At 35.6% G+C, this 26,298-nt stretch overlaps 1 protein-coding gene across 4 annotated transcripts in view; it reads left to right on the forward strand.

Annotated features, from left to right (window-relative positions):
• The window catches only part of RALGPS2 (Ral GEF with PH domain and SH3 binding motif 2), a 169,515-nt gene that overhangs the window by 122,507 nt on the left and 20,710 nt on the right, over nucleotides 1-26,298 (forward strand). For 2 of the 4 annotated variants that reach the window (XM_049634021.1, XM_049634022.1), the window contains exons 9-17: nucleotides 4,938-5,075; nucleotides 6,078-6,168; nucleotides 11,005-11,072; nucleotides 12,632-12,767; nucleotides 13,568-13,719; nucleotides 16,993-17,047; nucleotides 19,432-19,509; nucleotides 21,290-21,395; nucleotides 24,465-24,557. In XM_049634021.1, the coding sequence (XP_049489978.1) occupies nucleotides 4,938-5,075; nucleotides 6,078-6,168; nucleotides 11,005-11,072; nucleotides 12,632-12,767; nucleotides 13,568-13,719; nucleotides 16,993-17,047; nucleotides 19,432-19,509; nucleotides 21,290-21,395; nucleotides 24,465-24,557 (917 nt within the window). Of the gene's footprint in view, nucleotides 1-4,937; nucleotides 5,076-6,077; nucleotides 6,169-11,004; nucleotides 11,073-12,631; nucleotides 12,768-13,567; nucleotides 13,720-16,992; nucleotides 17,048-19,431; nucleotides 19,510-21,289; nucleotides 21,396-24,464; nucleotides 24,558-26,298 lie in introns of those variants that run through there. The other 2 variants (XM_049634023.1, XM_049634024.1) reach the window with 2 other exon arrangements.

Consider the following 26,298-nt stretch of genomic DNA (forward strand, 5'->3'; position numbering starts at 1 on the left):
ACTGTGTAATGTCACTTAAGATAAAACTGCTCATACACATAATTACTAAAAATAAGTGGAAATCTATATATAAAATTAAGAAATTGAATACTTTTAAAGATTCTGATTTTCTATAATGTCGTATCCTCCTATTCTAACAACATGACCCTTCTTGTCTGAATAAGGTTATTCTTAGTAGTTGATGTTTTGAGATTTAAAAGCAAACATAACCCTGGCCAGAGTGAGGGAAAAAAGAGAGTTCTGACTCCCCACAGGCTATGTGAATTTAGACAAGTCGAGAGAGAGAATTAGTAACTGTTCAGTACTCACTGTGCTATTATATTTCATTAAACCAAGAAATGTTAAGTAACTCAATAGCTAATGAAACAAAAATTTAGGCATCTTAACTGATTTGGCTTAGTACTTCACTATTAAGTAGTAGAACTGGGATTTGAATCTAATTCCAAAGCATTATGCCACACTGTCTCTCCTTGGATTCTGTAATTGCTGATTGCTGCTTCTAGATAAAATTTGGGGGGCTTCTAGTTTCCATATTACCATGTGCTTTTCCTTCCGTGTTGCCTTAGCTTGAGCTATTTTTTCTTTCCTGATAGATTCTACCATCATCTCTTTGTCGATCCACACTCTTTAAGTCAGCCTAGTTTCAAAATAAATAAAGTCAACCTAGTTTCTACCTCTTTCACAGAATTGTTTCTTTAAATTCCGTCATGTACCTATGTCTGTCGGGGGTTGCAAACTCAAGGGTCTACAAAGACATGCTCACAAGAATGAAGCAAGTCATGTAAGTAAATGAAGTAAACCAAAAGTCAGATAACAAAGGAAAATGAGGGCTAGGACAAACTGGCATCCTTAAGGTTAATACAGTGGGATCTGCACCCTTCCCAGCTGTACCTCATTGTTGCCACATCTCCCCATTTTTAGGAATAGATGGACTCCCAGCTTCTAACCTCTGGTTTATGTTACATAATACATTACTTGATCATTTAGCGATCCTGTTATATTCACTAATAGCTTAATCTGGGGAAAATATCAGACAGTAAATTTCTCTTGAACCTTTTTACTTGAGTCGTTTTGAACTTTCTAACTTTAACATTAAGTAATATCACTAACCAAAGTAAGAAATGGGGTTGTCAGGTGTGGCCGGACAAATAATAATTAATTCGGCATGTTTAAATTGAAAATGAAAGTTAGGAGTTCAGTTCTAAAGAGAGACTTGGAAAGTCATCAGCAAAAGGTGATGGCTGAGGCTACAGAAGTAAAATAATCCAGAAAAGTACATGCAGAGTGAAAGATTAATGACAGAACCCTGGGGAACACCAGCTTCTAGAGAACCTTGAGGAAAAAGGAGAATGGACGGAGTGTGGGAAGGTAGGAAGGCTCAAGCCAGTAAAGCCAGTAAAGACGAAGGAACAAAGAGAATGATAAAAGTCCTGCTGCGACACTAATAAGCAGCAGGAGGAGACCAAGAGAGACATGTAAGGATTTCATAGTGAGCAGGTCTCTTATACCTTTTCTGAATAAGTTTCTTTTTTTTTATTTATTTTTTTTTTTTAATGTTTATTTATTTTTGAGAGAGAGAGAGAGCGTGAGAGGTGGAGGGGCAGAGAGAAGGAGTCACAGAATCCGAAGCAGGCTCCAGGCTCTGAGCTGTCAGCACCACGCCTGATGCGGGGCTCAAACTCACGACTGTGAGATCATGACCTGAGCTGAAGTCGGACACTTAACCGACTGAGCCACGCAGGCGCCCCTGAATAAGTTTCAACAGTGAGATCTCGATTTCAGATTATATAACGGGTTGAAAAGCAGATAAAATTTAACTGCCAAATGGTTTAGTTTCCACAGTATATTAAGAACTTAGAAATCAATAAGAAAAAGACAACCCAGAGGGAAAAAATGGACAAAAATCATTTCATAGAAATGTAAATGCATAATCTCATAACTAATCAAAGAACTGAAAATTAAAACACAATGAGATATTATTTAGCACCCACAAGATTGGCAGAAATTAAGACTGGTAATATCAAGTGTTAGCACAAGTATGGATCAGTAGAAACATACTGTCAATGGAGTATGAATTGATACAGCTTTAAAAAACAATGTGGCATCGTCTTGTAAAGTTGAACACTAATATACCATATATATGTCATATTTATAGCATATGATAGATCTATGTATTCTAGAGAAATTCTTTGTGTACCAGCGGGGAGAAGTAACTGTACCGGAGGGGAGAAGTAACTGAAAAGTCTGTCAAATAAAATGAATAAGTAAATTATGATATAGTTATATAGTTACAAATTCTTCAATTTAAGGAATTACAGCTACATTTAACAACCTGAATAACTCTTGGAAACAAAATGGTAAGATACAGCCATCACAGAAGGCTATCTTTTTAAAATTTTAACAGACACCTATAAATTACTTGTGGTGTACCTGTTCAAACTTTACCAATGTTACCATTTGACTTAATCACATGTGCATAAAATAGGATTTTTTCAAAGCTCAGAAATAAGCAAAAGTAAATAATATATCGTGCAGAGTTACAGACATATGTCTTGGGGAAAAGGAATAATCTTAAGTTTTGGAATAGTAGTTCCCTCTGGACAGGAGGCAAGGAGATGACGCAGGGAAGGAACAGTACTGGTGATGCTGTAGTTCGTAACTTGACTGGTCATTCACAAGTATTTATTAACACATTACATGTGTTAGAATATACTTCTTTAAAAGGTAAAGTCATGATTCTCATACAGATACAAAATGAATATATGTCAAGGTTTTATTTAAATCATTAAATTTATAAGGGAATCAGGAAAATTTTGCAACCATTTCAAGGGAGAATTCAAAGTACTACACATTCCACGTAGGCACTAAAGAATGCTAAAATGAATTTACAGATAGTTACAAAACTGTTCAACATCCATAGAACATGAATCTGTTACATTTTACTAGACGTAAGCAACTGGCATTTTTATGGACAAGAATGTGTATTATTACCAGTTTTCAACAACTTACAGTTATGAAATAGCTTAAAAAAAAAAAAAAAAACCAGAAGAATACACCGGAGGCAAGACACCTAGTAATCTTTTTTGCCTTTTCAGAGTCTGTCACGTGTAAACTTATCTATGTGTCAAATATTTCATTAAAAAGAGATGAAGGATGAAATAAGTGAAGTGGACTAGTCTGTGTTTCTCTTAAAAGGTTTTGTTAAAGGGAAAGGGGCAGGGTGCTATCCGGAGGAGGGAATCAGATTTGAATGAAGGGTTGCCTCGATTTTGTTTTCTTGAAGAGGAGGTGGAGGTGTATGCATGGGCTCTAGTAAAGGAGCTGACGGGGGGGTGAGTGATAGTGGAGAAAACAGCAAGTATTTTAAAAGAAGCAGTAGCAATTACATTCAAAGTCACAGTTTAGATCTGGGAAGGAGAAACAGATTCATATTCCTCTGAGATTGAAGGAAAAGGAAAGAAGCTAAGCTAAAGATTCATTTGAAGTCATTAAAAAAAAATTGAGAGTCTAAAGAAAAGGAAGTATTTATGATAGATAGCTTAAAGAATACCATTAAGATTTCCTGAATGGAAAGGAATGATAATAGGATGAATAAAAGGATTGCCACACCAACCTTTTAGATTAGTTGTTTTTAAGCACCTAGTGTCAAAACACTGCACAAGATTTTCATTTTCCTAGAGTGCAAGATAGAGCAACTGCCTTAACTGAGTTTATAGTTGTGAACAGATAAGATATAAACATGAGAGTTCAAACAGATTGTAAAGTCATAAAAATTACCAAGTGAATGGTATTATAGATACCGTATGAATTTATAACAACATGGAGGAGAGAAATTTGTACAGGTGTATATACTCTGAGCTCCAGCTCTATTACTAAAAGTTCACATGGCATTAGACACATATCTGTGGCCCTCAGATTCTTCATCTGTAAAATGAGGGGCGAGACTAGACAGTTCCTAAATTCCTTTCTTAGAATCTGTGAGAAAACCAAAGAACAGTTGACGCTGACCTGGATACAACAGAGATGAGTCTCAGAAACAGTCAAGGTGAATGAAATGGCGTGAGAAAAAAACACAGGGCTTATTTGGAAGGCAGCATGTGATGCATCGGTTGTGTTTTTTCTGAGAGTTCATGAATGTGGTTATTTTTCTCTTTGAGTATAGTTGTCTTACACACTTTACATTTGTATAATAAACTCTCAGGAAATATTTTTAAATAAGTGACCTTGCATATCCAGAACTGGTAGAACCAAATTATTTTGGAGGTTATGTTATTTTTGTTGGTACAGAGAAACGGGGTCGGGGTTGGGGGGAAGAGTTAGCTTCAATTTGTAGTCCTATGCACTGTTTCAGAAATTCAACTGCTAATCTTCAAAACAAGACATTTTTACCAGGATGAGGCAGTTTTCAAAGTATTTAATATTCAGGTGATAGTTATCAACTTGAGGCAAGGGAATATAGAACTAATACTAAGTAACTACCCCATGCCACGTACTGTCGAGGCTAACTTAGCTGCTTCAGCCTATCCTTAGAAAATAGGCGCTAGTTGTATAGACATAAAAACCGACGTACAGAAGTTAAAATAAGTGTCTCCATATGTACAACTAGTCAGAGGCAGAGACAGTTCAAGAGCTCATCTCCTTTCCACGAGGTTCCAAAAGTGCCAGTTTTGACTCCAGCCTCAAACTATGAAATGGTATCATAAGGGACATTTACAAAAAACACATATTATTTACGTATCTGACCCCAAATCCATGGAAATCTAGGCCTCAGTCATCATGTTTTAACAAGGCTGTGGTATATTAAATAACAACAAATCCTAAATACGGCATGTATATTGAAATACCGTTGTAAAGTAGCTTTTTTTCCCCCTTTTTCATTGTGTCCTACTCTTCCAGGCTACAATAAGAAAACACTCATTTCTCTCATTTTGTTTCAGGTATCTATTTGTCAGATTTAACATACATTGATTCAGCATACCCATCAACTGGCAGCATTTTAGAAAATGAGCAAAGATCAAATTTGATGAATAACATCCTTCGAATAATTTCTGATTTACAGCAGTCCTGTGAATATGGTACGTTTTTGGGGAATACCACTGCACCATTATGCTGTGATTCTGTTGGTTCATTTACCTGAACCAACCATTTGCCTTCATTAGCCATTTTTCACACAGCAGGAAACATTATCCTAATATAAAGGAGAATAGTGATTGTTTCATTTCACTCTTTAATATTTAGCATCCTGTTTGAGATTTTGCTCAATTCCTTAAAGGAATTGAAATATTTCATATTTAAATTTTTAAGTTTTATCTTTCGCTCTTCTGCTACTTTGTAGAAACTGTGCTAACATTATTTATAAAATTATTTTTTATTATCTTCATGTCATTTGATACTCCTCAACTATTATGTAAATATTTCTTATATTTTTCAGTTAGGGAAGGAGCTAAGACCTCTGATCCTAGTAACAATTGACTAGCTTTCTTGAGTTCGATAATGGGTAGATAACCAATTTTTGTTCAAGATGTAGTTTATGGAAACACATGTAGAAAGAGCTTACACAAACTCAGGTGATGAGCAAAAGGGGGTAGATTTTTTTTTAATGTTTTATAATGTCTGGATGCTTTCAGTTTGATAGGGAATAGAGATACCGTAGTGGTATGTGTTTTTATAATATTAAAAAACAGTGAGCATACTGTTTAAATTATCTGATTTATTTAAAATAGATTTGTCTTAAAGCTAACTTATATGCATGTATACTTTTAAGAAAACCTCAAAAACTTCCTGAAAGTGTATATGAGGGAGGAAATTTATCCAATACATGGGATTTTGTCAATTGAATTGTTTGGGGAGAAACCAGAGTATGTTTGCTTTTTTTTTTAAATCTACATAAACAGCATGCCTTTAGTTTTACATTAAATAAAATTAAATAAAATCTACCTCAGTAATGTCCTTCTAGAGTTCATTTAAATTTTGGTGCCACATGGCCTTAATTTTTAAGTATATTTTTCTCAGATTAACTTTTAAAAATCTGGTTAAGATATACTTTATAAGATAATCTTTTATCACATTTTGCCTAGATATCCCCATGTTGCCTCATGTCCAAAAATATCTGAACTCCGTTCAGTATATAGAAGAACTACAGAAGTTTGTGGAAGATGATAATTACAAGTAGGTTGGATCTTCAAAAGTGGTCTGTTTAACTTTTTCCTGTCTTCTACCCTTTCGTCCCCATGTATTTAAACATCTGACTTTTATATCGTATCATACAAAATGCCTATTCCAGTTGTGTCTTTACAGTAGCAAAGGTACTTATGTTTTTTTTTTTTTTAATCACTTGATATGATTGAGCCAGTATACAAATACCTCGTCTCTTCTTTTGTTTTAAAGTATTTCACCTTTCTCAAGTTGTTGAGAGCTGATGTTTGATATTTGATAGTTGTGGTTTGGATTTCTTCCTTTCTATATTGAAACGTTGAATCTTTATGGAAATTTATCTTTTTTTTTTTTTTTTTAAGTTTATTTATTTAGAGAGAGAGTGCATGTGCATGCATGCAAGCAGGGGAGGAGCAGAGAGAGAGGGAAAGAGGGAGAGAGGAAATCCCACGCAGGCTCCGCATTGACAGAGCCTGATGCGGGGCTCAAACTCAGGAACCAGAAGATCATGACCTGAGCTGAAACCAAGAGTCGGACACTTAATTGACTGAGCCACCCAGGTACCTGTGGAAAGTTCTCTCTTAATAGATTGAAAAACTAATGAAACAGTCTACAAATAGGAAAATTACTCCTTTTTTTAATGGTAATTTTTGACATATCTTTGAATTTGTTTTTAGTTATTTTTGTGGATGGAGAGAATAATTGAACTTTTTTACTTCTGGGTTAGAGATATGTGTCCAGCACCACACTTACCCTTTTCTCTATTGTAGCAAGTCCTTCACTAAAGATCTTAAAAAAGCACTTTGAAATACCGTTGTCCGTTTCCTTCTCCTTAACATCCACAGTACTGCCCAAGGTGGGAAGGATCTTTGAATTATTAACCCTTTTTATTTTCAGTGGTATGCTGCATGTAATCATAACTGCCAGTGTTTTTTGTTTCCTTTTTTCAAAAGATGGGAGGATAAAGAGCTTATTTATTTCCCTTGGGGCTTCTGATATTTCTTATGGCTTTCTTTGTTAATTTCAAATAAAAAAAATTTTTGCTTAGCCTTATTATGCCAATTATTCCCAAGCTTTCAAATTACCTTTTGTCTTTCACAAATATTTTTTACACATACTTACTTTATAACTTACCAAGGTGAGAGACTAGGTTATTTTTCAATATTAATGCTTTATATAAAAATTTTCTTACAGTGGTCATCAACTTTCTTGTTGCATAAGTTTCAACAGTTCTTGAAGAGCAGACTTAGTACCAATAAAAGGCTAAAAATTCTGGAAAATAACTAGAAATAACTTTTCTTTAAAGACTAAATGTATTAAGCTCTAGGTATTATATATTTAAATATATCTATACTAATGTTTAAAAACCGTTATTGCTATCTGTTTCCCCATTTGGTAATATTACCACTTTATATTTCTGTATCAATTTTTGTTTTATAACAGACTGTACATAGTAATTCATTTGAAAATATGTGAGGTCACTGAACCCGCTTTTCAAGGCTGGAGTTTTTTCATAAATCTGTTGTCCGGCCCTAAAGTTGTGAGCTTCTTCAGTCCGATGGTCTGTATATTGTATTGACCACTATTTCTTCCGTGTCAGCTCTAGTCACTGACATAGCATAAAACACTCATGTTTTGTCCAGTGAGGTATGGAAGATTATCTTAAAACTCAAAATATGATTAAGTAGTTATTAAAAATTTCTATACCTGGCTCAAACTTACCAGATTTAAAAGAAGTTAAACTATTTTGGGCACCTGGGTGGCTCAGTTGGTTAAGCGTCCGACTCTTGATCTCGGCTCAGGTCATGATGTCACAGTTCGTGAGTTTGAGCCCCCGTCAGGCTCTGCGCTGGCAGCGTGGAGCCTGCTTGGGATTCTGTCTCTCCCTCTCTCTGCCCCTCACCCTCTCATGTTTTCTCTTTCTCTGTCTCTCAAAATAAATAAATAAAAACTTTTTAAAAATACAAATAAAAAATAAAAGAAGTTAAACGATTCAGTAGGGGTGAAGCCTAAGAAATTGTTGCAGTTATAGAGGATGGTGAATTGTTATTGACTGCTGTGAAAATAAAATAATAAAGTGTTTATGTAAGCTGATTTTTACTTTGCTAAAAGGATAAAATAGCCCAATAAGCCACTAAGTAGTGTTAAATCTCTGTAAACTGACATAAGATACCTTCATTTTTGTAGGAAAGCTGATGCTATTGTACTGATTTTTGTTTTCATGAGTAGCTAGAACCAGAAGAGCCTTCCGATTATATTCATTTTAATAAATATTTACTAAGCTTTTGCCACAGGTGAGTTATTATGCTAGTTGCTAGGATTATAAAAACAAAATCTTATTCTTGCCCTTAAGAAATCCAGTCTAATACAAAACACATCCACAAAACAGATGACTACAAACCACGTCAGACATCACCATAATAGAGATATGCCCAGGGTGCTGTGGGAATGCAGACATGGGGGGAGACCTAACTCAGCTTTTGAGTGGGAAAAATGAGGAAAAAGGAAACGTGAACAGCTTCAGGAGACGGTTGTCACCTGAGGCTTAATCTTAACAGGGGAGTGGGAGATGTCTCCACATAAAGAGTAAAGAAAGGTGTTCCAGGGGATGGACTGACCAAAGGAATAGAGAGGGAAACTGTTTTTGCTTGGGGGAACAAGTCCCTTGGTTTTGTGTTGTTGGCCTCATGTGGGAGACTGAAGAAAATAATTTTTAAAGATGCAGTTCTGATGCATGAACCTACTAATTCAGTGTACTGAAAAACAGCATTTTAAGATAAGAGCTATTAAAATAATTAGAAAAAAATGGTTTTTATGTTGAAAGAGATTTAAATAAAAATGACACCTTGTTTATCCAAAAGCCTGTTTTTGGCATCTTCATCTATATAGGCAACCAGTATAGATAATACAAATTACGTGCATGGTTTGTTTGTTTGTTTGTTGGGGTTTTTGTTTTGGTGTGTAAAAAGTGACTTTATCACCTTGGGCAGAAAGAGCTGCCACATGCATGTTTTTTAATCAGCATGAAAATCTTTCAAAGTTACTTCATTTTAATACTGAACATATCTATTCTCAGCGAACTAGCAGCACTATTACTGGATGGTGTTTTGATGATGACACAGGCAACTGACACTCTAACCTCACTGCGTGCTTTAAGATGCTTTTTATAGTGCTGAGAGCAATGTGATTCACCCATGGCTTCCTTTCTCTTCCTCTCTTTTGCAGTTCTTTATTAAGAAATTGTAGTTATTTTGTTTACTTCTGTGTCCCCCACCTACTAAACTGTAAGCTTCAGAAGGGCAGGGACACCATGTCTGCCCTTAGTCTCTTACATTCAGTGCAAAGAGCACAGTGCCCAACACAAAACAGGTGTTTAATAACTGTTTATCAAATGAATGAATTCACGGGGCACCTGGGTGGCTCAGTTGGTTAAGCGTCCGACTTCGGCTCAGGTCATGATCTCGCGGTCCGTGGGTTCCAGCCCCGCGTCGGGCTCTGTGCTGACAGCTCAGAGCCTGGAGCCTGTTTGAGATTCTGTGTCTCCCTCTCTCTCTGACCCTCCCCCGTTCATGCTCTGTGTCTCCCTGTCTCAAAAATAAATAAATGTTAAAAAAAAAAAAATGAATGAATTCAGTACACTCTGTAGCCCAAATAATTAAACTGCTGTGTAAAAAGAAAAAGAGCAGAGAGTTCTGATTAACTGTACATCTGTTCAGTGCTGTATTTTACGCTGTCAAACAATTAGAATATAATCATATATAATTCCCTTGTTAGGTAATCAAGTAAATCAGCTAAGAACCTATAATAGATTTATCATGATGAATATCACTTGTATTCTACAATTTCATTAAAAAAAAACAACTCCAGGGGCGCCTGGGTGGCGCAGTCGGTTAAGCGTCCGACTTCAGCCAGGTCACGATCTCGCCGTCCGTGAGTTCGAGCCCCGCGTCAGGCTCTGGGCTGATGGCTCGGAGCCTGGAGCCTGTTTCCGATTCTGTGTCTCCCTCTCTCTCTGCCCCTCCCCCATTCATGCTCTGTCTCTCTCTGTCCCAAAAATAAATAAAAGACATTGAAAAAAAAAAAATTAAAAAAAAAAAAAAAAACAACTCCAGTGGGTAGAATGCTTTTTAAAAATACTAATATTTAGACAGATATTTAGTAATGATAGGCTTTGTGGACTATACCAAAGTGTTTTCTACAACTGCTTTATTATTCTATTTACTGAAAGTTTCCGTGGATAGGAGTCCTAATCTCTTATTGCTGTGGAACTCAAAACTGGATATATTATCCTAAATGAAACTTAAGTACCAGGTAATAAACTTTGAGTTAGGACAGGGATATACTAGGAATTTTGCAGACAACCTTTTTATTATTGAAGATCTTTTAAGAAGTTGAATTGGTTTTTTGGGGTGTTTTGGAAATTTTCAGTGCTAGAGAAGCCATTAACCCATCCAGCAAAGATTCTAGAAGTATTTGCATGATACATTTAGTAACATACATGAAAATTCCTGAATTGAAGTGTCAGGTATCAATATAACCTCAAGTTCTATCACTTTGTAGTCATTCATCGAAAATCTTTGGCAATATTGGGGTACTTTGGAAAGATTTTTCTGTTTTTAATTATAACTTGTTAATGTTTTTCCCCTCCCTAATATTTCCTAGAATAACCGTAAGATCAGCTTTTGTATGAAGATGATAGGAAATTTACTATTGAAGATTGCTCTTGACGAAAAATATATAGTTGAGATTATTTTATAAAAATGCTTAATTTTTTGTGAGCAAATACATAATCTTGATGTTATTTTGTCAAATGTTAATATTTTATGTGTTTTGTTTCTTTTTAAAATGCAGGCTTTCATTAAAGATAGAACCAGGGACCAGCACACCACGTTCTGCTGCTTCCAGAGAAGATTTAGTAGGTTGGTGCATAGTTTTCTCTGATGACTGAATAAGAAATCAGATAACCTAATAAGAAAGAATGTGCTTCAAAGTAAATATACTTAGCACATTTTATAATACACACAAAAGTTGATTTTTGATATTAAAATATATCACTTTTTTGTTTGGGTTTTTTTTTGTTTTTTATTTAAAAAGTTGTTACTTGAGGGGTGCCTGGGTGGCTCAGTTGGTTGCGTGTCCGACTTTGGCTCAGGTCATGATCTCATGGTTTGTGGGCTCGAGCCCTGCATCAGGCTCTGTGCTGAGACCTCAGAGTCTGGAGCCTGCTTCGGATTCTGTGTCTCCCTCTCTCTGCCCCTCCCCTGCTAGTGCTCTGTCTCTCTCTCTCTCTCTCAAAAATAAATAAACATTTAAAAAAAAGTTTTTTTTAAAGTTGTTACTTGGAATTTGTAGTAGTGTACAAACAATCCAACTAATCAAGAAAAATAGATAACAAATAAAAAAAAGATAAGTATTTATGAATATCTCTTCTTTTTATTAAGAATACACTGTCCTAGGCAATGAAGGTTGATTACATTAGGAATTTCTGGGGTCTGAGTGGAAAATTTTACTAATTTGAGTAATTATGGAGGTCAGTTTTAGTGACTTGACTTTTCAGAAATTTCACTTTAATACTGGGCTACATCCTGAAAATACTAAAAAAATAGTCACAGTTCCTTAATTTACTTGTCGCATTGTAATGGGGATAATATATGTATACCACAGATAATTAAAAATGAAAAATTGGAGATAATTGGCTATTATTTAAGAAATTATTAATAAGCACCTTTTTGTAATTTCAAATGCAGACTTTGGCCCTAAGCTTCATAATACCGCATCCCCTCAAAGTATTTGGAGGCTGATCTAATAAGATGAGGAAGCAAGGAGACAAGCCATGACAATATCTAGGAGAGGCTTACAAGCAGAGGAAAACATGGCAGTTTAATCTCTTAAATTTGCTTTTGTTTTTATTGTTAAAGTGATATTTCGCAAATCTGTGTACTTTTCAAGTTCTATTTTTTTAAATTCCCATAAGCCTGGTGATGTTAATATTCAAGTTGAAATTCCAACTTGAATGCTTGACCTGCCCTGCCCTACAGTCTCTTTCTCTAAGAGAAAACTGAAACTAAGAGAAAGAAGCAGTGTGTAAACTGAAATGAGCACTGAGCTACAGGACTCAGAGAGCTGAGTGATTGATTAGTTCAGGCTTTATGTGCAATGTGATATCCTGAGCCTGTCTCTTCTAATTCTTCTTCCTCTGTAAGTGGGGAAAAATGCTTCTACTGCCTGCTTAATGCAATAAAATAGGAAGTAACAGATTTGATATGTTTTGGATTTTGTGTTTTAAGCAGAAAGTATATATTTTAATGTTCAGTCATTTAAATAGAATTAGCAATATTATTTTATTTAAACCACATTATAAATTTTCTATCAAGGGATTAAAAAGAAAACACTCTTTTGAAACCATTTGAAAATTTGTCTCTCTCTCTCTCTCTCTTTCTCTCTCTCTGTCACACACAAACACACATTTAATTCTTAGGTCCCGAAGTAGGAGCATCTCCACAAAGTGGAAGAAAAAGCGTGGCAGCTGAAGGAGCCTTGCTACCGCAGACGCCACCATCCCCTCGGAACCTGATTCCCCACGGACATAGGAAGTGCCATAGCTTGGGTTATAAGTCAGCATCTTTAACTTTATCTTTTCAGATTTTTAAATTGTTTCTAGTTGGATTTATTTTCTGGATATTTTGTCAGTTAAAATAGTGTCCTGTGTAGTTTTATTTGTATAACAATAGTTTTTTTCTGATTCAGTAAAATATCTTGTTTGCTTAAAAGCATTTAGTTCTTCCTTAATTTGGAAATAAGCTTCTCCCAATAGTGCCTTTACATTTGGGGGAGATAAATGAACTATATTACAGAGCATCATCGTAAATAAAATCAGGAAAGCAATATACCATTTTCCTTTTAAATTATCATCTTCGTATCACGACAGTCATTGTTTGTCTTAATCAAAATGAGTCGCCATAAATTAAGGTTTATAAAAATTACTCCTTTTATTCCTAAACATAAAAGGAAACTGTTTTTTTGTTTAACATCATTAACTTTGCAAGACTTTTCTCAAAATGGGGCCCATAGTTCACCTTTGCCATGATTTTTGTGAAAATTTAATAGTTATTTTCCAAAAGCAAATGTAAATAAACAGTTTTTTAATGGACCTGAGACTTAAGGTGAAATTAAGGTATTGTCTGTTATATAGATAGATAAAGGCCTGGCCTGGTTTCCTAAAATATTTTCCCTAAACTGCTGGTTTGAGGCTTTCATGGTGAAATCTGTGTGTTCATTAGTATGAGAGTTCAGAAGTCAGGTCAGGATAGCAGGTAAGTCTTCTGTGTCCTGACTCTTTATATAAGAGTATCTTTTATATTTTGAACCACCAACAGTAATAAAAGATATGAAAAATATTTCTCTTTGTTTCCAGTTTCATTCATAAAATGAACACAGCAGAGTTTAAGAGTGCAACGTTCCCAAATGCAGGGCCAAGACATCTATTAGATGATAGCGTCATGGAGCCCCATGCACCGTCTCGAGGCCACGCTGAAAGTTCTACTCTTTCTAGTGGAATATCAATAGGTGAGAAATACTTCTCTGGGAGGATTCCAAATTATGTACAATGAGACTTTTAATCAAACTCAGCTGGAAAAAAGAGTCATTAATCCTATTATACTTAGAGAAAAATTGATAAAGGCAAAGTTAACAATTAGATATAGGATCATATTACTAGTAGCTTCCGAAGTTAATGATTCATGGTGTTTTTAAAAGTGCTTGATGGTTTTGACTCCAAAAGGGGAAGCATTTGAGAAATGGTGGGAAAAGAAGGTAGACTGGTTGAATTGGTTACTTCATGCAGTTTGTAGGAATGAGGAAAGAGAGGCAGTGTTGGTGTACTCCCTGTCTTTTGGATTAAGCAGCTAGTTAGATAGTGGCGCTATTGCCATAGTAGAGAAGACCAGAAGAACGGTCATTTGTAGGTGGTGAAGTATTTGTGAAGGAAGACTGGGTTTGGGGAATTAGGAATTCTGTTTTAGACATGTTTGGTCCACATGGAGTTGTCAGGTAGGTAACTGAATATATGACTTGAGCTCAGTGGGTAAGATTAGGTCTGTAGATACAAGTATAGGAGTTAGCATATTTATAGTATTTCAGGCCACGGGACTGGTTGAGTTCACCAAGGGAGAGAGTGTAAATAAATAAGACATACTAATGTTTAGAGGTCTGATTATTTTTTTTTTTTTTTAAAGATGGGCCATCAGAGGAAATATGAAGGAGGGACCAGTGAAGTAGGAATAAAAATCAGGGTGTGGGATCAGAAAAGCCCAATAGACAAGTATCTTCAGGAGGAAGGAAGTATCACTATCAAATGCAAGAAAAAGAAAAAATAAGAATGGGAATTGATGAGTGCATTTGGCAAGATAGAAGTCATTGGTGACCTTGATAAGAGTTGCTTCATAGAATAATGTGGGTGGAGTCCTGATTGGAGTAGCCTGGAAAATGAGAGGTGAAGAAATACAGATAGTTATCGTGAAGGGGACTGGAAAATCAGGACCATACTGGAAAGGGAGATGAGGAATTTGTTTTTACTTCCTAAACTTACTTATTTTCTGAATCGTTTAGATGAGCTTTATTTCTTTTGATAATTAGAAAAATCTTCATAAATACTGATTTATTTTTTTAAAGGATAAAAATGTCTTCCTCTCTGATTAAGTACCAGGTTGGTCAAGGGCTATGCCAATTGTTAATAGGATCATCTTAGTATTGATGAACAGTCAATAGAAAGAAATCCAAGAAGGAGTTCATTTTCTTAAACATACTGACTTCCTTAACCTTTGAGAGTTCCAAACCTGGTAAACAAAATTGATTTAGAGCTTTCTGGCACCATTCAGTTTTTTAATTCCAAAGTTCACCCTTTGACAAATGCAAATGATTAAATAGTGACAAAATTCACAAAATACAAGACCGATTAGCCACCTGAAGTACCTCTTTGTTGATACTGTAAGTCGTCTATATGCAGGTATCAACCTCAATCTGAAAAATAATACAGAGAATAATTTTGCAAAAGAGAAAGGAAGAACTTTTTTCCCGTTAAAAATTTGTTACGCTATGGAATCTGGCATTCCACTTAAATGAAAAAATAATAATTTTTTAAATTACAGTTCTCAAGTATACATATTATTTCACTTTTCCCCCTCATAAGTTTTATAATGAAAATTCTTTAGTTTATTTGTGGCTTTTACTTTCTATAGATGTTCTTTTTGTTACCACAGGATAATTATTTATCTGGTTATTTTATTCAGTTACAGTTAGTGTCTCAGTTTATAGGCCTTTCTTTTAGAACAGGAAGAGACTATTTTAATTTTTGCCTTTGTGTTTATTTTTTATTAATTCTAAGGCTGTTAAGAGGATAAGCAATAAAGATTGTTACATCCTTGTTTGTAAATTAAGAATGTTAGACATAGACCATACCTTGCAAGGTTTTTGTTTTAAAACTGTATATTCTGGAAAGAAAGTAAATCTGTAACCCTAGATGGTAGATGTTACACACACACATACACACACAATTTATAATTACAAAAGGGTTTTTTCCTTAGCTGTAACTTTAACATATAATATCAATCTGTACCGTAGAGGTTTTGAGAAAGTACTGCAGAGAAATTAACCAGTGCTTGGGACAGTGGCCTCTGTGGTCCAGATATCTTAGATAACCTGAAGTGGTCTTGCCTAGCCAAGAGAAGCATATCCACTCTGGACTGGAAAAACATATTTTCTACAAATAAGTCATACTAATTATGATTCAATTTTCAGTCTTTGCCACATAATGTTACAAATCAAAAGATGATCTAGAATACCCTACCGCCACTAACAGAATACTGGCATTTTCTCATCTGACCCACACAACCAGAAAATTATTTCATTGACTATTAACTAAGCTCTTCCGAGGAGAGTATATAGCTAGGGCCACTCTAAATACATAGACGAGGTATCAATCCATCACATATAATGCATACCTTTTAGCATTGGAGTTTGAGTCTGTCATGGAACACTGGTATGAAAGTCTGATGGACAGTTTAACTTGACACATATGGGACACATTAATCATCAATTTTATTGAGAGCCAGAATTATCTTTAAAATAACTTCTAAATCAGTGTAAGCTGTTTTTGACTCTCCAGATTTATTCTTCTCAGTTTTTTTCTTTAGCTAATTTAAAACTTTGTATGTTAGCTGCTATTCTGGCCAAAGAGAAAGTTTTTACGTTGTTACGGCACCATTGTTATTTTTTTCTTTCTAATTTAGGGATTCCATCCTCTTCTACCTTGCCTCTAAAGGCAGAAGTTGAATTTCATTAAACTTCTTTTTTTTAATGTTTATTTATTTTTGAGAAAGAGAGAAAGAAAGAGAGGAATTTCATTAAGCTTCTTATCCTTAAGGCAATAATGGGTTTTTAAAGGAATACAAAGAGAAGGAAGTGTATTGCAAACCTCTTAAGAATTTCACAATTATATTCGTCTTAAATTATGACAAAATTTTGAAATTTTGAAAAGTTTTATGCTTATGTACATTCGCTGATGGTAGATAATTGTTTATAAACATAATGCATTTGAGCTCTAAGTAGACCTGCAAAAGTGTTTTATGCTCTTTGTTATTTTTGGTGGTCTTGTCAACTATATTCCAGTATATTGCAGAATAAGCCTCGCAGCAGTAACACAAGAATGAAGAATTAATTTGTGGATGTTCACCCACAGATAACATGATTATCATTTTATAAGTACAATTAGAAAATTTATTTTTAAAATACAAAACTTAAACTAATTCTGATGTTTAAAATTAGAATAACTTTTGATTTTAGGTAGTAGTGATGGTTCTGAACTAAGTGAAGAGACCTCATGGCCTGCTTTTGAGAGGTAAGAAAAATTGTCCATTTGAACTGCTTTGAGCTGAGTTGGTCTTTCTTAAAAGATCATAAACATTTTAACAGATAAAATTTGTTACATATCTGGAAGGGACTATTTATAAGCTTACAACTGGTGGCAGAAATTAGAAGTTGATATTTAAGTCTGGAATTGAGTCTTAGCTCATAAATCTATGTTTATTTGGTGCCTTGACACGTGGATTTGAATTTTAGTACCTTTAAAACAGTAATAACCTTACCTACTTACGTGTTTGAAGTAAAATTATTGCCTTAAATTCTGGTTCATTTCAGTAGTTTCAAGGCATTTAATAGAATGGTCTACTTCATTCTCTGCTACCTTGTCAGGGGCAAAAGGACTTAGTAAATTTTAAATTATACTATAAGTAAAGCAGCTTAGAGTTTGAGTTTAAATTGTCAGCAACTCAGAGTTTACATACAGCACACAGATTTATGCTGAAATGCTCTAAGTCATGCTCCGTTCTCCTTTCTTTAGGGCTTTAAGTAGTGGAAGTTGTGCTCTTCCTGCAGCAAATCCCATGCTGTATTGATGTGCCAGTATAAGATCTCCTTAAAAATGTAGCCAAACAGCACAAATAATTTATTTACTAAATATCCATTAGGACTCATATTGTCTTTGACCATTTCAGTTCTTCCATTTTCGGATTTATAAGATGCTTGACTCTTGCCAAAATAATTGCCCCCTTCTGTATGTAAACTGGACATCCTAAGTTTCTAAGCAGCAGAGTGTAGTTGAGATTGAATTTAGAGTATGGAGTTGAAAATAGTTACCTAATGCCCTATCAGTCACTTCTTAATAGAAAATAATTTTATTAACTATACATTTGAAATTAAACTGTATTGGAACTGGAAAATTATATTCTTGTTCTTGATGAAACTTCATAATGATTTCTCTCCATTATGTGATTAACATGCTGTTTGTAAACCCAACATTTCAAAGTACTTTTAAGCCTTTCTACTCTACTTGTCAGTGTTATCAACTCTTACTCTTTGCTTTGGGGGGATCTTACCTTGTTTTTGCATACTGTTTCTCTTCCTGCTTTTACATTCAGTCTCTTTATTAAGTAAGGTTTGCGTGAAACGAGAAAAACATGAGAGTTGCCTCTGGCATGCTGTCGGTACAAGTCATTTTAGTTCTTTCCCTCTAGGAAGAGCATCATATGTTGGTTATAGAGTATACTGTAATCTTTAGATAAAAAATATTAATGGAAAAAATGTTTGTCAGTTTGAATGAGTTATAAGTAAGTGAGTAACCAGGACGGTGTCGTGTTCAGTAATCTGTCCGTCCTCGTCCCAGCAGGTTACTTCTGAAGACTGTATGTAATGATGTTACCTTCACATCTCAAAACAGTATATTTCTTTTATGACACATGTTTTGCTTTGCAGACATTTTCAGCTAAAAAAAATCTGTCTTTGCGCCAAGTTTAAATCTGTGGCTCTTGGAACATTTTGAGAGCAAATTAATGCTTCTCAGCAAGATTCAGACATGGAATAACAAAAAGTAAATAAAGAACGAGGATGTTTAAAATACTGCTTGTAGATAGTGGATTTGAAAATAGTACTCTGAATGTTAAATCACTCTGTGTTCTTATTTACTACAGAGACATCAAGTATGTTGCTGCCTAAGTTGCTAAAGTAATGCTTTTTGCTTTAAATAACATTTCCCAACAGTGCTACTTTTGGCTTTTCCCAGGCAAAGACGTGTTGGTGTTTCTACGTGTGTGTTTATTTCCTTTGTTAAGTATTATATGCCATTTTGGATAAATATGAATTCAAACCATTTTTATCATTTGTTGGCTTCATCATTTATTTCAGTTGATGTAGAAATAAAATAATGCCTTTATTACCCAGCTCCATTCCTTTATTAGTTTTCTTGGATTTAATGTAAAGGATAGAGAGGAAAATAAGATGTTTAGGCCACATTAAGTCTACAGCCCACATCGTTTTTAGGTGTCTTCATAGGGACATATAATAAAAATGAAATATTTATATAAATCCAGATACCATTTTTGAACTGGAATCGAAGAACTGGAATAGAAACAAAAGGGTTTTCGAAGTATTTTCCAGGTTTTGATAGTATTGGTTATAAATAACTTTCATTATTTTAGCAGATTTATGAAAGCAAATGTATATAAAATGTATAGTATATACTAACACCTGTAAGTATATCTAGAATCAATAGAAGAAAACATTTTTTTTTTAATCTATGCTGCATGCTTAAGAAAGGAGCCACCACATTTAGATTTAGAAAGGATTTAGAAAGCTATATTACAGGAAGAAATTATATTGTTCTAGGTATCAATGATTGTGTGAATAAAAGCATATGTAATATATACAATTTATAATGGAATCCAACAGGAACAGATTATACCATTCTCTCGGCCCGGTGACACGAGTGGCACGAAATGGCTATCGAAGCCACATGAAGGCCAGCAGGTACAATCCCCCTGCATCCAGGGGTCACAGAACTCCCCTCTGGTGGTGGTGATTGGCTTAATGGGTGTAATCTCACAATATCTCTGTTCTTTCTCAGCTAATTGGTTTATCAACTAAAAAAATACCCAAGAAAACTTTCTTTCCGAGATTTAATCTAGAGAGAAATTTGGACTTCTCTTTCCGATCCACTGAGCTAGTTGCAAAATAATTCCAAGTTGGTAGCCTTGTAACCATACAGGTCTTTCTAATGCTGCTAGTTATTGGATGAGCAATATAAAAATCCACTTACTATTCAAAGGCTACTTACTGTCATAGCATTTACTTTGCTAATAAGTCTCCATTCATTTTATCTTTGTTAAGAATTTTTTAGATAAACTGCAGGTCCAGAATTTAGACAAGTCTATTTCAGTAAATATTTGTTCGTTTTGACTTCCGTTTGTTCAGTGGTTTATGTAGTTTTACCAGGTCTCTTTCTGCACCATATTAGCTGCGGAAAGAAATGAGAATGTTAGATTGATTGGGGGCTGGAGGCTAATGGTAACGGGTAATCAGCCACCTCATACTACAACAGAATAGCCAACTTCAAAAGTGAACTTTATATCAATTTGGTGTCTAATCTCTCTGTGTATACCTCCCTGAATATAAACAGCTCTAACATGAAATTTCTAGTGGTCTCTAGGTTTTTAAGTCACTTTGAAGACACCTAAATAATCATAAAGGGATAAACTGGCAAACTGCACAGTTTTTGTCTGTGTTGTAGGAATTCTGCAGATCATGTCAGATCACCAGAGAATGACAGATTAAGTTATTCTTGTTTTAAATATAGGACCTTAAGTCCGTTGGGGAAAGATATTTAAATGTTTGATTATTTTGTGATGGTTTTCTTAAGATATATGAAAAGGAAATCTTGAGTTTTGTAGTTATTCCTTCCTTAGAGAGCTGTTAGGCTATAAGGCTATAACCAAACACTTACACATTGACAGCATTTAAATGTCATTAAAATTTATCATAGTATGCCAGTTTTTTAAATATGTTGTTATTGCCTGTATTACTTCTCTCATCTACTTTAGAATTAATTTAAGCATGGGTTTTCTTTTCCCTTTCCTCCTTTTTTTTGAGTTTCTGCTATTTTTATTTAGAGTTTTGTATGCTTAAATACTTTTAACAAAAAGAATCCTCATCTTTCCTACCAAGACTTAAAATTTCTAATGGGAAAAAAGTTTACAGCAGTGATGCAATGTAGCACGTAAGAAGAAAAAAGTCTTGGGGGGGTGCCTGTGTGGCTCTGACTCGTGGTTTCTGTTCAGGTCATGATCTCAAAGTTCATGAGTTCAAGCCCTGTATCGGGCTTTGCACTGACAGTGCAGATCCTGCTTGGGATTCTCTCTCCCTCTGCCCCTCCTCTGCTCGCTCACTCTCTCTCTCTCTCTCTCTCTCTCAAAATAAATAAACATTATAAAAAAAGAAGAAAAAGTCTTAAATCCATAATTTAATCTTCACTAAAGTGAATTGCTCTATTCTTTCTAAATTATGCTTGTTCAAATATGTCATAAAGTGTGTTTTTAACCATCTGCTGACTTTAATAACTTCCTGATTAAACTTTTGTGACAGTTTATAAATTTCATATCAGTAAACCTTTATAATTGTCAGTGTCTTCTTGTTCTGAATACAGTAACAAAGTTTTACCATTAAGAGCAGTTACATTTCATTTAAGTACCTGTTTCGTAACTACTGTACCCAAAAGCTCTTACATGTTCTTTTCTTCATTCCATTGTTACAGTTCTGCAGAATCAGAAGATTTGGCAGTACATTTATATCCAGGAGCTGTTACTATTCAAGGTGTTCTCAGAAGAAAAACTTTGTTAAAAGAAGGCAAAAAGCCCACAGTAAGATCTTATCTTATATTTTAACACACCTCTAAAAATATGCAAATGTTTTTAGGGCCCAAATGTATAGGGCCCTAAAAAATATGAAGACAATTGAAATAAAACCAAATACATGGTTCAACTGAAACAATTTGAAATACACATTTGCCTCACTGTGTTTCTTAATTTAGACTTCAGTTAAATCATTCATTTAGGGTGTTTACATCAAGGAGCTCCTGTTCCCTCAGTCCCCTAATGTAGTTCTTACACAAAACCATTTCACAGAGAAACTTGAAAGTATATGCTGTTATGAAGTATTTTAGTAATAAGTTTAGGAAAAGAACAGAGAGTAACAACCCTAAAAAATGGAATTCAACTAATTTTGTTTTGTCAGTCCTAACTTGTTTATTTAAATCTTCTGTAATGCAGTTTTGTTTTCCTTCATGAAATGAAACCCAGGTATTAAATGTCCTTCAAACCATAGTTATATTTTTTAAAAAAATGATAACAGTGGCACAAAGCCTTTGTACGTAACCTAGAAGCTTCTTCTTCCCCAACAGCAGCAAGTAGTTGGACTACTAAAGAAAGAATTTTTTTTTTCTCAAATAATGGTATAATTTATCTAGTTTGGAATTAAAACTTCAACGTGTATCCAGACGTAACACTTTTGAAGCTACAAAGGCTTCTTAAAACATAAAAATGGTTTGCATCTAAGCAATCTGATTTTGCTGCCTGTGTTACAGTAAACCTCAGGCACATATAGTTAGGAAGCTACACTAGGCCAGCTCACAAACTAGGAGTAGTGTGTCGGGTGAGACGTTACTACACAATTGTGCACCAGATGCTGGAAATAGATCAGCAAACAAGATGAGGCCAAGTGCCTGCCTTGTGGGGATGACATTCCAATGAGGACAAATAGAAAGTAAGCCCTTGAAATAAGGTGATGGGATGGCAGATGAGAGGGTGAGGAGAGGTATCGGCGCAGCGAGGCTTCCACGCTGTCATGGGAATGAAGAAGGCGGGTTAGCCGTGTGAGGATCTCCAGCTCAGGAGGCAAGAAGACCCATGTGGCTGAGGCACGGAAGGTGGAGGAGGCGAAGTCAGAACAGTTAGCGTTGCTTGATGGATGTGTTTGATGCGGTGTGTGAGAGAACGTGGAAGTGAAGGTGGCGTCTGGGTTTGGGGCTGAGCTCGATGAATGTTGAGGACGTTTATTGAAATGGGGAAAGTTTTTTCCAAGAGGGGCTGGTCAGTCTTGGCTGAGTTCACTTTATGCATTTAAGTGGAGATGTCAGTTTTGCTGTAAAGAATACAGTTCAAAAGTTCAGCAGAGAGGTGGTGGCCAGAGATAGAGATTTGGGACTTGTTAGCATACAGATGGTATTTGAAGTATGAGACCGGATGAGATAGATTATCTATGAAGAAAACAGGGCAGGGATAGAACTCTGTAGCATGTAAAGGTCTGCTGTAAGAAAAGCAGAGAGAACGAAGGAACTGTTAATCAGAGAAGCATAGCAGTTAAAAGTATTTCAAGAAAGGAGTGGCCAGCTGTGTCGGATGTTGCTAAGAGGTTGTGACAAGAACAGAGGCTTTGGGGGCGCCTTGGTGGTTCGGTCAGTTAAGCATCTGACTCTTGGTTTCGGCTCAGGTCACGATCTCACGGCTTTGTGTGTTCGAGCCCCACATAGGGCTCTGTGCTGGCGGCGCAGAGCCTCCTTGGGATTCTCTGTCCCTCTCTTGCTGCCCCTCCCCCACTTAGGCTGTCTCTGTCTCTCTCAAAATAAATAAATAAACTTAAAAATCTTAAAAAGAAGAAAAAAAGAACAGAAGCTTTGATAAAATGTCAGTGATCAGTAACCTTGACCGCAGCAGCCTAACTGAAAGTAAGTTGAAGAGAAAATGGGCAAGATGGAAGTGGAGTCAGGAATTAGAGACACCTTGCAAGAAGTTACAGGAGCAGAGAAATTGGCTGCTATCTGGTGGGGCAGGGAGTGGGGCAGTGGAGGGATTTTCAAAGATGAGAATGCTGTTAAGCCTCATTTGTATAATGATGGTAGAGGGGGAGAAATCAAAAAACAGTGGAGAGGGAGTAAATTACAAAAGCAGGTTTCTTGAGGAAGTGAGAGTAGGAAGCTAGGGTGTGAAAAGAGAGTGGAGTTTCTCCTTTGATAGAAGCAGCATTAACTATTCTGTTGTAGCGAGAAGAAAGGCTAAGTATGTGGGTCTACAAACAGGTGGTTAGATGGCATTGGCCTGGGAAGATGAGGTAGTCCTCACTAGACTTCAGCTCTTTTCCTCCGAGAAGTGTGCGATGCTGTCATGAGAGGGTGGAGTACTACAGTTTTTAAGAGAAGGAATGAAATCGTTGTCTCCAGAGAAAGAATATAATGACTTGATGGGGTAAAAGTGAAGTGCTATTGATTTCTATTTGAGATTGCTGGTTATAATTTTATCAGTTGGCACAATTATGTGATTTCTCCAGCAATATTCGGTTATTGTAATGTGCCAAGTAATCAGATGGTTACATTTAAATAGGGCTAGGGCTATATCGGGACAGAGGGATGGTGAGATGCCAGTGTTTGGAAGGGAACGGATATAGTGCTAGACCGTGTGGTCCTGGCTAAATATGGAGAGGGGGAAAGGAGGATACGGGATGGGGAGGCAGTGGCAAGGCTAGATAATGAGCCTGGGTGGCTCAGTTATAAGCATCTGACTTCGGCTCAGGTCATGATCTGACGGTTCATGAGTTCAAGCCCTCATCAGGCTCACTGCTGTCAGGCTGTCAGCCTGGGGCCCACTTCGGATCTCTGTTCCTCTCTGCCCTTCCCCACTTGCATTCTCTCTCTCTCTCTCTCTCTCTCTCTCTCTCTCTCTCTCTCACTTACTCAATAAGTAAATAAATAAGAAAGTAGCAGTAGAGTGTGTTCCATGAAAGTGACGGGAATGTTGGAGATAACGATTTGAGAAGTGATTCGACTCTAGGATTAGGCTAAGGTGGCTGGAGTGCAGTGGAGCTCTTGGTCATCAGCACTAAGAAAGTGAAGAAACTGAGAAACTGGTGGTAGTGTATTCATGTGTTTGTCTTTCCAGGTAGCATCATGGACAAAGTATTGGGCAGCTTTGTGTGGGACACAGCTTTTTTACTATGCTGCCAAATCTCTAAAAGCTACAGAAAGAAAACATGTAAGTATTCCTCCTCTAAACTGTTAGCAGAGTTGTGCCTCCTCTCCATGGTTGTAAAGAAAGTAGTCCTAATGGAATGCGGCAAGTTGGTTTTTTTCCACATTCTAATCCAGAAGTTCTTCCATCTATTTCTTGTGTGAGTGGTGTGGTAGAATTTTACTTAGGGACACCATTCCAAAGAAAGTCTTGGAATAACTTCCATATTTAGAAGTTTCTTTTTTTGAGTGCAATTTTTCCATTGAAAGATCAAAAGTGCACATTACCAATATCTGTCTTGGAATCAAAACCTTCCCACGCCTGGGTTTCTTGTTCAGAAAATAGTTGACAGTTATTGCTTTGGAGGATCAGTTCATAACACGTAAAATGTGAAAAATTGAGACCATCATCTAATGTTCTTTCCACCTCGATTTCTAATGGAGTGATTTTTCCCAACAGTAAAGAGGAACAATGGTTACTATGCTCACTGAAGTCCACTTTCTTGTGCTGCATGTTACTTAGAAGCCTCTCAGTGCTCTTTTCTCAAAATGTAAAGTCGTGCTGTAAATCTTTTCTGCATGCTGTTTTGTTTTTATATGCTAGTGATACAGTCTTTGTAAGGAAGAAATTTTCCATGTTGCATTAATAAAATCCCCTTGAGAAGAATTTTATTTCTAAGTCATGTATTTTGTGGGAAAATTAAGTGGTTTACCATACTGAGGAAAGGTAAGCTACTAAAAAAAAAAAAAAAAATCAAGTCCTTTTACTACATATAAATTACCCAATGACATTGCGTAATTCAGAGAAGCTCTTCTTTATTCTTACGGTTTCGGTTTTTTGCAATTAAACCAGAGGTGTAGAAGAGTACATTTTTTGGTGTAAATGAATGTTGTGAGTGCATCATCACCTCCTTTCCTGTCAGCCAGACCTACACCTGTCAGTGCCCTGCTCTGCCTTCGGGTTTAAGGATATATGTTTCCTTAAACAGTACATTGCTTCATTTTTTAACTATGCCTGAATGAAATCATGAATTCTGAAGTTCTGGCTTTTTTGCCCACTATTATCTTACAGTTATTTACATATAGTCCTCACATTGAAGTAAAGGACTATTTTTTGTATTTCTGGTCAAAGTGACTAATGCTCATTCACCCACCAGAGTTACACAGACTCGTTCCACCAGAACATTTTGCAGAGTAATTGCTTCTAATTAATACCGCTGTCCTCAAAGGGAGGAAAAAAGGTTGCTGTAGCTAAATGAAGTCCTTTATCTTCAGATATAGTTAACTCTTCACATAGCCACTGTGAGATGCTTGCCTCAGTTTCACTTAGTTGATGATTATAAAGTAGCTGTCCAAAATTAAATGGGTTTTTTTTCTCTAACTTTAATTAGAAAGAAGCCTAATAAAATTAGCATAGTGGCCTGTAAGGAAATCAAATTGAGTGCCTAGGAAAAGGACTATATTTCTAATCTCTTGATTAAAGCTATTAAGATTAAAAAAGGAATTATAAGAACAACATAGAGGATATAGAGACAGGGTCATGTTTATTTTAGAGTATCAATTTTAGAAGAGATGTGGCACAGGACTAAAAGCAATGAAGGAAAAACTTTGTAAAATCATTTTCAAACAAAATTAAAATATGAATTGGAAGAAAATATTGGCTATATATAAGCAATAGATAAAGGATTAAAATCTGTTCTATAAGCACAGCACCACCTATGTAGTATTCTTGCCAAAAACGTAACCTGAATCTAATCATGAAGAAA

This window comes from Panthera uncia, chromosome F1 (assembly GCF_023721935.1).
Source record: "Panthera uncia isolate 11264 chromosome F1, Puncia_PCG_1.0, whole genome shotgun sequence".
Classification (NCBI taxonomy): Eukaryota; Metazoa; Chordata; class Mammalia; order Carnivora; family Felidae; genus Panthera; species Panthera uncia.